We start from the raw sequence: 10,914 nt of genomic DNA, 5'->3' as shown, positions 1-10,914 counted from the left end.
AATCAGTCCTAACTTTTTCTTTAATTTATTAAATTATATCAAATATATATTAAAATTATTTATACATATATAATACATATGAAAATATAAAATTTATATTAAAAATAAATTAAAATATATATAACTTATTTTAGTACTCACTTGTTATTTTTTTAATTTAATTGTTATCCCAAAATAAGGTTATTTAAGGAATACGGGTGAGATAGATTCTGAGCCTCAACAATAGTCAAATCCATCCATCATCCGTTTTCTATGGCTTCTTCTAGCCGTCAACAAAACGAGCATTCTCCTTCTACTTCTACTGTGATTTGTTTTTTTAAGATTGTTCTCAGACAAGCTCTTCAAGATGAAAACTTTGTAAGCATTTTCTCGTCTTCTCCATCCCCTCTTTTTCTTTTAATCTGTTTATCTTTTGAGATATTGTTTAGTTAACAAAACGTTTCTCTCTTTATTCCTCTATATATAATTTTTTTCGTTTATAAACATTTTTTTCATAGAACAACACACATGCATGACTTCTTAGCCGCAAATATAGTAATAGTAAACTCCTTCTTCTTATCATCTAAATCATTTTCTATTTATAATAATGTAGACTTAATTATAATTAATTTTGTAGCATAAGTACATAAAAAAAATAAAAAATACATAAGATGAATGAAAACCTAAAAATATATTTGTTAGATGGTTATATTTTATATACTCAGTATGTATTTTTACTACAAAATTAATTATGATTAAATCTACATTGTTGTTAATGAAAAATGATCTAGGTAACACTTTCACTAATTAAGATTAGGAAATATCATAGAACATATTGCGGTGATTTGAAAAATTATCATATTCATCATATTTTTCGTTATGCATGAGTTCTGATTTTGTTATTACTGATTTGGTCCCTACCAATTTTCATGTTAGACAATCCCATCCTTTAACATTTTTTTATTTCACTCATAGTCTCTAAATATGCAAATAATGCTGCAAAATAGTCCTTTGAAATTTGAAATTAGTCTCTTCTTTAAAATAGGTGAAAGATTAATCTTTACCTACATACAAAATTTAGGACTAATATGTTTGGACTATTTTACTGCACTATTTATAATTATTAGTGAAGGATGAATTGAAAGTTTAATGTTATTATTATATAAAGATGATAGCTGAAAATCTTTAAATAGTTTGATATATTTGACTAAACTGTTTAACATAATACATGTCTAACATCTTGGTGAAGACATACTAATGTGTGTCACCTTATTGTTATTATGGTTGCTAACACCACGTTCATAACATTGTAGAAGTTACCAATAAAGTTCACTGAAAAATATGGTTCTGACCTATCAAACCCATTGTATCTTAAGCCTCCAGATGGTACTGAATGGAGCATAGAGTGGATTAATCATGATGGTGAAATTTTATTTAAAAACGGTTGGAAAGAGTTTGTTGCATATTACTCTCTTGATCATGGCCATTTGTTACGGTTTGGGTACAATATTGGAACATCTCACATGGAAGTACACATATTTGACATGAGTTGCCTCCAAATAGAGTATCCTGCCAATGATCAGATCAAAGAGCAGCTGCCACGCAGGGGTCAGCAGCCGGTGAAAAAGCAAGAAGAACAAAAAACTAGAGATGTGGATAGCAATCGCAACACCCAAAACATGAGACTTAACGAGGGATCGCAGAAGAAAAGATTGAATGAACCATTGCCAAGAGAACTCCGAGGCCAACCGAGGAAAAAACTAAGAGCACTACTGTCATCTGGTTCTAAAGATAGGCAGTTGGAAAATGACACACAAATCAAGGATGTGGAAAGAAGCTTTGATTCGCACGGTATTAAATCCAAAGAAAAAAACCATGAGATGCCAGTGTCTGTCAATCAAGATTCTAATGGTACGTGTCTCATAATTCGATCATCCTTTCCTTTTGTGGATTTAACCGTTGTTTTTGAGTTACAACTTGCAACTGCTTTTTATACCTTACAGTGGTAGTTTCTGATTCTTTGTTTCCTATGTACAAGGTAAAAGGAATAGAAGAAGAAAAGATTCTGAATCTCCTGTTATGCCCTGTCCTATAAGACTTAAATCTCTGAAAGAAGCTATGAAATTTAAGTGGGAAAAGCCCTCTTTCATCATCAAGATAACGCAACGGTCTCAAACGAGAGCACCATGTGTAAGTATAGGTTAATACATATATTATGTTGAAAATTATGTATCATGTGAACTTCCATGTGCTATCATTTTTTTTCAAATTTTGTGTCTTATTTCTAACCATGATGACATAAATATGATGTATTGCAGTACTTTTCAACTAAATTCTTCAGAAAATATTTTATAAATAATCCACAAAATACAAATATAAGGTTTGGAAAGAAGTTGTTCCCTGTCAAGTTGATCTATAGGCCATCATCATGTGTTGCCTTTATCTCTGCTGGTTGGAACCTTTTTGCTCGAGCTAGTAAATTACAAGCCGGAGATATTTGTTTGTTTAAGCTCATCAATAAAAAAGATCCGGTGCTTGATGTTCATATTTGTCGTCGACAACGCCGCGGTAAGGCAATTGTTTAAGAATTCTTTAGCAGTGTTATTCTGTAAAAAATTAAGATATCAGTACAACATTGAAAACATAATTAACTTTAAAAATTAATAAAATTTAGCATTATCCTCATTAAAAAAATTTATAATAAAAATTAATTGGCCCTGTGTTTGACTTGGAGTACATTTTACAAATCTTTAATTCTTCCCTTCCTTGCAACATTTATAGCAGCAGAATTCCAATCTCAAGGAAACTATTGTTAGTTTTGGCTAAAAATGCAGTTAGCTTATGAATGCAATGACTATGTATTTGGTCCTTAATGTAACCACAATTTGTTATAAACTAATCTTATGCTAAAATTTGTGTTGGTCTCTAACCCTATAGATATAACTTTATCCAAAACTCTCCACAAGTAAAATTTATGCTAATTTTTTACAATTCTGTTATGATATCAGAGTCACTTAAACCAGTGACTCATGGGATTCAACTCTTCAAAGAAGTTAAGGAGCTCAACTCACAGAATCCCTCTTTCATGGTCAAGATAAGAGACAGTAATCCAAGGAGATCAAGGCCTGTAAGTTTATTTCGATACATTTTATCGATGAAAACATAATATGCCATGCAAATTTCTGAGTGCTAGTTTATATTTAGTTTTACAAATTGTAAGTTTATAACTATTTTTTACCATGGTGATGCAGAACTTATCAGCTATCTTCTACAGAAAGTATTTTAAAAAGAATCAGCAGGATGTAAAGTTACAGTTTGGAAAGGAATCGTGGCCTGCTACGATAATCTACAATCCGACATCGAAAAATAGCTTTATTTCGGCTGGTTGGAGTTCTTTTGCTAGAGCAAGTAAATTAGAAGCTGGAGATGTTTGTGTTTTTGAACTCATCAATAAAAAAGATCTATTTGATGTTCATATTTGTAGAACCCAATACTAGGCTAATATATTATAACTTCAGGAACTAAGAGCTCATAATTCTTAAATCAGGTTAATTTCGTGAAGAATGTATCACCTTTTTTTTTCTTTTCTGCTGAATCAAACTTCTATTGTATCCAATCCTTTTTGGTTTCGACCAGTTATATATATGTATGAACTAAGTGTTTTAATTTTATTTCTTGTTTTGTCACTTATGATTGCATTGTTATTTCTCAAAGTGAAATACAAGGTTGTGTTTCTTGTACAAATAACATGTCTCTTAGTATAGGTTAGTATAAGGATAAAAAAAGAGTGAGGCAGAATTTTTCATGGATTTCATTCAAAATTGTAATTTACCTATGGATCTAATCCATGAACACGCAGTAAAATAGTATATCATAAAAAAGACCGAAGATTGATCAAATATAAAATAATTATAATTAATTTTATGTCTATTATAATTCCAATATTTGTAAGATTTTTTTTAAAATACTAATATATACTAAATTTGTGCTTTCTATTTTGAGAGAAATTTTTTTTTATTTAACAAATAAAATTTATAAAAATTGAAAAGGTTAAGAATTCTTTTAAAATATTTTTTGAGTCTTTTCCACATTTAAGAACCTTATTGATACATTAAAGATAAAACCATTTTTAACTACCACTAGAATTTTAATTCTCTATAATTAAGAGTTCAATCACGTCTGGTTGCACGGTGTGTGTTGTTTTTTCTTATATATAAGTACGTGCTTTCATGAGAGTAGAGACAATTCCAGTATTAGATTTGATGACAATTCTTTTGGTATTGCATCGAGTACTTTCATGAGAGTAGAGACAACTCATATCGAGGGCAAAATGATAACTTCATCATCCACCACCTCCTAAATACTCTTCTGTTGCTGTCATCTTCTTTCGCTTTTTACTAGAAGAACATCCATGGCTTCCTCTAGTTTCCAAGTGACCTGTTTCTACAAGATTGTTCTCAGACAAAGCCTTGAAGATGGAAATCTTGTAAGCATTTTCTTCACTTTATATCCTCTTTACTTATTATATTATTTAATGCATGCATTTTCCCTTGTAAGGGTTTCTTTCATTTATGCTTATTACTAAGACTAGTTTCATACTTTCATTTGAATTGCAGACGATACCAAAAACGTTCAGTATGAAATATGGTGACGGTGTTCCAAATCCAGTGTATCTGAAGCCTCCAGATGGCACTGCTTGGAAGATAGATTGGTCTGAGTATGATGGTGCCATTCTATTTGAAAATGGTTGGAAAGAATTTGCTTCATATTACTCTTTGGATCATGGCCATATGCTGTGGTTTGAGTACAATGAAACTTGTAACATTGAAGTAAACATTTTTGACATGACTTGCCTTGAAATAGACTATCCTTCCTTGGATCACATCAGCGATGACGATTCGATTGAGATCTTGAATGAACTGCCCCCACGAGGCAACTATCCTTCCAAGGATCACATTGATGATGGCAACAAGGTTAAGGTTGAGAATGAACCGCCACGAAGAGGCCGAGGCCGGCCGAGGAAAACAGAGAAAGCAGCACCAAAGACACCATCTCCTTGTACAAGCAAAATGTTCACAAGTTCTGCCAAAACTAAAGAAGTGAAATGGCGCGCTGAAATACAATATCCTTCCAAGCACCACATCGATGAGGACAACATGGCTAAGGTCAGGGACGGATTTATATTGGCAAGTGCCCCCACTGAATTTTAAAAATTTTATATATAGTATATAGTAAAAATATTTTTTTCCCCCACAAAATAAATAAATTTGATCCCATCTACTTTATTTATTTTTTTGGTTCACAATATCTATAGACAAATAAAAAGATAACAGATTAAATGGCTTTTTTATATTATAAAATATTATATTTATTATTTAATAAAATAATTAAATAAATAATATAAAAAACTAATACTAATAACCAATTCAATTCAAATCATTTTTATTTCTCAAAGCGTTGTTTCAAGTCAGCTTTTTTTTCTTTCTGCTCTCTAACTCTCTTTTTTATGGTTTAAAAGTTGTTCAAATAATAATGTTGTCATATGTTCTTCTCCTGAATATTGCTTTGCTTCACTAACGTATGAATGCGTGATTGTTGTCTCTATTTCTAAGAGTAATATTTTCCGTTCAAATATATTAAGATGAAAATTTAAGTACAATTTATTTTATGTCAGACAAAAATTTGATCAAATGAGTTAAATCATTTAACTGCTCTCACCTATCAACTTCAGGCGAAGTTGACTACACCTAAATTTTTACCGTATATTAATTTCATTCTACCAACTCTGATTTATCTTTTTATATGATTCTATTTAAGATCTTCTCGAAAGTTAGTTCATATATAAATGTGAAAAAGATTAAACTTTTATGTTCTATTGTATGTTTTTTTTTTTTATTCATGCAATTAATTTTATCACAACAAAAAAAATTATAGCCAAAGCAACAGTAGTAGTGTATATATGGTTTCATTGCTACTTTCACGAGGAATTTTTTTTATTCTGTTTCATGAATTGATTTTAAAATTGTATTTGATTAGTGAATTTGATTTTAATTTTAATTTTGTGATGTTGAATTATTAACATATTATTATTTAAATAATTATTTTATTATTTTAATTTATTTGTGAGATAATTTGAAAATTAATTATAATAATAAATATAATTATAAAAATAATTATCATGTTAGACTGATAAATTTGTTTGGATCGGTTAACGTTGAGAATGAACAGCCACGAAGAGGCCGAGGCCGGCCGAGAAAAACAGAGAAAGCAGCACCAAAGACACCATCTGGCAAAACTAGGTGCCCTGAAATAGACTATCCTTCCAAGGACAACATGGTTAAGGTTGAGAATGAACCGCCAAGAAGAGGCCGAGGCCGAGGCCGGCTGAGGAAAAAATTGAAAGCAGCAGCAGAAGTATCATCTCCTTCTACAAGTAAAATATTGAGTAGTTCTGTCAAGAATGAAGAAGCTAGTCAATCTGAATGAAGAATGCAGTGTTGCAGTGTTGAAAGCAGCGTATTGCATTTCATGTAATAAATATCTTATTGTTCTTAGGCTGTCTTTAAATTTCGTTCAAATGTTTGAAGCTTCAACTTAGCTACAAGTAACTTTTATGCAAATTTACCTATTATTCCAATACAATGAATTAAAAAAAGTTATACACTCATTAAAAGTTATTTACTGAAACTCTGTAAATAATTAGTAACTTTCTAAAAAGTGACAAGTATAATAAATGAAGGAGAATGAGTGAAATAGGATCCAAACCATAAATTGCTTTGAAAATAAGTAGTTGGGCAACTTTTGATTAAGTACTTTGTCCAAATAACATCTTATACTACCAACAATATAAAATTCTACATGCATGGATCACTGATATATATTTCTAGTTATGGTACTAAGGAAATAACACTGCAATGCAACCATTTAGTATGATGAAAACTATGACTCTGTTACAACTCTTGATCCCTGAACATACTCCATTGATCTGCAACACAAGTAAGCAAAGCCATTGGCTAATCATGGCTTCGACGAATATGAACCTTAAGTTCTGGATCTTGTCTGTTAATGAGCTCAAAGATGTATGACTCATTTATTTATTTCATTTCATGAAATAATTTAGAAAACAAGCAAGCATAACATGCATGGTAACATACACTAGGAGTGTATGGTCGATCAATCTCAGTTAGTTACTGATAGCTTTTATTATTTGAAAGCGTGTTGAACTATCAACCTTCTACTATCGCTAGCCTATTTAATTTTTCACGCGGAGGTGGATGAATCATGAATCTATTACCCATAACATTTATTTGATTCACCACAGTCAACTCTTGCTGGATATCTGAGATATATGGTCAAACCAAAGCCCCACACCCTTATATTCATGAATATTATTATTGGAAGTTAATTGAGTCAAAGAATTAAAGAACAAGCTTCTTCTTGTTTAATTATTAACATACAATTGAGAGTTAAGAATTGCTGAATAATTCAATATGTTTTACTAAATTAAAATTTAATTATTATTAATTATCAACTTCATATAAAAATAATTATATATATATAGTTTACTGAGTTTATATATTATTTCTCCTTGTGTTTTTTCTTTTTGATTACGATAAATTTGTGGATAAATTTGTTCATACCCTGGGTTGAGCTGTCCGATCCGAAATGTTCTACAGACAAAGCGACTGACTTCTTCAGGTCAGGATAACCCGACCTCTTCTCAAAGAGCTCGGCCAAGTCACAAAAAAACCCAACAAAGGACCCAAATAGAGGAACACGTCCCAAATCCAAGGGCAGCCCAAACCCGTAGAGATAAAGGCGATTCCCTTGAAGATAAGATGACCTCATTTGAAGATAAGATAACTAACTTATCTTATCTAAGAAGGTCATTCTACGCCATTATAAATACACTGGAGCACCCATGTATAACTCATACTCTGATTCTACTCAATACCTGCTTAATACCCTTGCTAACTTAAGTATCGGAATCCCTTGCAGGTACCCCCACCCTTCGGGGGACGAAGGATCAGCACTATCACCAAGTCAGACACAACATCCCTGACCAACACAAAAGATCTCGTTCGAGATCGACCTACAATTTCAGGTAACTCTCGGAACAAATGTTGATTGGGTCATGAAAACGTGATCTCATTATTCTATCACCTTTGTAATAAGTTGTTTTGATTTAGTTTTGTGTCACCATTTCCTTTATATTATTCATTATGGTTAATCCACTACTGATACGCTAACTAAAATAAAATAAAAATAAATATCTTAAAATACAAAACTTATCTCCATGATATAAAAAATTTTAGTCGATTTCCAACCATTTAAATAACTAGTTAAGTGACTACTAATACATCAGTAGATTACCTTTTACAAGAATTGCTTGAACTAACTACTTATTATATAGTTAAAGATTTTGATTAAAAATTTTCAAATTCTAAAAAAATATTTTATTCTTCAAACAAATAGTTAAAAAATAAAAAAAAATTATTCTATAATAAATCACTAATTTTACTCTCAAAATATCTAAAAATTTCTCACTCTTTAACTAGGGCTATATACACACAAATAAGAAATGTATCTATATATATGTCTATTTGTAATAATGATGATTTTCACATTGAAAAAAACGTTACTTTGGGCTCTCCCTCGTTAACAATGTAATGGGTAGTTGGGTACCATATATATTTTAGCGATAATACTAGAGACACAATTAAAAAAATTAATTTTTTTATTTAATATTTATTAATTATTATAATAATAAATAAATATTAAATAAAACAACTTCCAGTTGATTTTGAATAATTTTTTTTGTTTATCAAATAATTTTGATATTTTAGGTTATCCTAAAATTAAATAAACATAAGTCATTGTAGCTAGTGGCCAAGACTAAATAATGCAAAGCTAAAAACAAACCGGCCTTGTATGTGATTATTTCGTAAGGGGTTTTTCTTTCTTATGAAAGTTTATATTCACATAACTTCAATTAGTTGGCCGAATGCTATATACTTAATATATGTGAAAACTCAGTCAACTTCACGTGAAGTTAATAGTTAAGAGCCGTTAAATAATTTAATTAAATCATTTGACTAAATTTTTATCTAACGACTATCAGTTATCAACTTCACGTAAAATTAACTGCACTATCTGAATTTCCACCGTACCATACCCTATGCAGGGGCGGAGCTACAGGAAAAGGGGGGCAACGACCCCTCTAATTTTAATTTTTTACATGTAAATTATATGTAAATTTTAGTTTAGCCCCTTCCAAAAATTTATTTTAATATTATTTTATTATGTAAATAATTTTAACCCCCTGTAGTATTTTTTCTAATTCCGCCCCTGACCCTATGCATTAAACGATGAATTTGGCTGCTTCAATTGTTTCAGAAAAATTTAAGTGTCTTATGATGATAGTGCAATTTAGCTCTCAAACAAATTAAAGGTGGGCTCTCACTCCACCCATGTATATGTCAAGGAATCAATTAACACCTCTTGCTCTTCTTTCTCCTTCGTAGGACCATAAAGTCACAGAACAAAACAATGCTAGCTACAATAATATATAGCATCATAGAAATGAGAAATATATATATATATATATATATATATATATATATATATATATATATATATATATATATGGTGAATATTATTCTCTCCTCTATAAAGTAATATATAAATTATTTTTTTTAAAGTATCATATTTTAATTTGATGTTTATTTTAATACATTTGTTATATATTTATTAAAATATTAATTTAATTTTTTTTTATATTAACTAAATTCTAAATTAAAATATTAGTGTGATAAATTAAAAATAAAAACACAAATTAATATTACCGTGAAAATTTTTAATTTAAAAAGTTTGTTGTGTCAAATAGATCTTTAAATTTAAAAATTTATTCTATACAATTTAATTTTGAATTATATAAAAAAAAGAAAAAATTGAAACACTTTATATTTTATTTTTAAAAAATTAATGTAGCTAATTTGCAATTATTTTTTTATGAGGGTCTGAGTTTTTATTTAATTTTTGTTAGAAATTAGATATTTTGTGTGAAAAAATAAAAGAGTAATATATAACATTATTTTTCAAATATTTTTGTGAAATTTCTAACAATTTTTAATGACCCAAAATTAATTTTTTATTTTTTATTTTATTAGATAAATTAATCATCTAACAAATTCTACTAAAAATCTAAAATAAATAAATATCTATTAAAATATGACATATCAAAAAGAATAACTTACATATTATTTTAAAGAAGATAGGTATCTATATATATATATATATATATATATATATATATATATATAACATTTCTCTGAGGTATAGTTCGTCGAAAATATAGGTCATCGTCCAAAACTTTTTTCATAGAGCATATAATCGAAATTGTGACTAGTTGAACTGAGAATATAGAATATAGAATATTATAAATTATTTAAAAGACATAAGAAAAATAGTAGAACTTACAAAATTTATCATATAAATTTTCTTTTTGTTAAGGTATAGAATATATCTTTTATAAACGTACGTTGAATGATATTAATGTTATTAATAATGTTATGATGGTGTAGTTATTAAGTTGACAATAATGACATTATTGGTTACAAACAAACTAAAAAAATACACAATTAAAACCTATATATAAATAATAAAGAACAATCAAGCCGAATTTTAATTGTTATTAAAGAACGGATCGTATGTTATAAGAGTGGAAGCTGGAAACAGAAGGAAATATTTCGAAAATAAATTTTTTTAAGGTTTATTATATATATCATGATAATGCCTTGAAGGGAGATATAAATGCACAATAAAATTAGAAAACAAAAATGCATTGTATAATAGATAACTAGGCTTGTATTTGATTCGAAATAAAGACATTTTTTGTATTTTATTTAGTAAAGGCCCCGCTACACATACAAGCAA

The 10,914-nt window shown here is 29.1% G+C and overlaps 2 protein-coding genes across 4 annotated transcripts; both read left to right on the top strand.

The window, feature by feature from the left end:
- Nucleotides 1-214: 214 nt before the first annotated feature.
- Nucleotides 215-3,650, top strand: LOC112700072 (B3 domain-containing transcription factor VRN1). Of its 3 annotated transcripts, none has more exons than XM_025751754.2 (6): nt 215-357; nt 1,293-1,890; nt 2,018-2,169; nt 2,298-2,547; nt 2,988-3,106; nt 3,231-3,650. In XM_025751754.2, the coding sequence occupies exons 1-6, from the start codon at nt 253-255 to the stop codon at nt 3,474-3,476; spliced, it is 1,470 nt and encodes a 489-aa protein (XP_025607539.1). In that variant the 5' UTR covers nt 215-252; the 3' UTR covers nt 3,477-3,650. The 3 variants fall into 3 exon arrangements, with proteins under 3 accessions (XP_025607539.1, XP_025607541.1, XP_025607540.1); XM_025751756.2 differs by having other exon boundaries at nt 218-357; nt 1,356-1,890; XM_025751755.2 differs by having other exon boundaries at nt 220-357; nt 1,296-1,890.
- Nucleotides 3,651-4,219: 569 nt separating this feature from the next.
- LOC112700056 (uncharacterized) lies at nt 4,220-6,652 on the top strand. The gene is made up of 3 exons (XM_025751753.3): nt 4,220-4,465; nt 4,596-5,144; nt 6,208-6,652. Exons 1-3 carry the CDS (start codon nt 4,391-4,393, stop codon nt 6,463-6,465), a joined length of 882 nt encoding a protein of 293 aa, XP_025607538.1. The 5' UTR covers nt 4,220-4,390; the 3' UTR covers nt 6,466-6,652.
- Nucleotides 6,653-10,914: the final 4,262 nt, after the last annotated feature.

This window comes from Arachis hypogaea, chromosome 1 (assembly GCF_003086295.3).
Source record: "Arachis hypogaea cultivar Tifrunner chromosome 1, arahy.Tifrunner.gnm2.J5K5, whole genome shotgun sequence".
NCBI lineage: Eukaryota > Viridiplantae > Streptophyta > Magnoliopsida > Fabales > Fabaceae > Arachis > Arachis hypogaea.
This window is presented reverse-complemented; position numbering and strand designations above follow the sequence as displayed.

Bases quoted from the DNA above. Each gene is read 5' to 3' on its own strand.
- LOC112700072 (XM_025751754.2), top strand. From the start codon at position 253: ATGGCTTCTTCTAGCCGTCAACAAAACGAGCATTCTCCTTCTACTTCT. The intron at 358-1,292 runs GTAAGCATTTTC...ATAACATTGTAG, and splicing joins CTCTTCAAGATGAAAACTTT to AAGTTACCAATAAAGTTCAC. The intron at 2,170-2,297 runs GTAAGTATAGGT...GATGTATTGCAG, and splicing joins CTCAAACGAGAGCACCATGT to TACTTTTCAACTAAATTCTT.
- LOC112700056 (XM_025751753.3), top strand. From the start codon at position 4,391: ATGGCTTCCTCTAGTTTCCAAGTGACCTGTTTCTACAAGATTGTTCTC. The intron at 4,466-4,595 runs GTAAGCATTTTC...TTTGAATTGCAG, and splicing joins GCCTTGAAGATGGAAATCTT to ACGATACCAAAAACGTTCAG. The intron at 5,145-6,207 runs GTCAGGGACGGA...GAGAATGAACAG, and splicing joins ATGAGGACAACATGGCTAAG to CCACGAAGAGGCCGAGGCCG.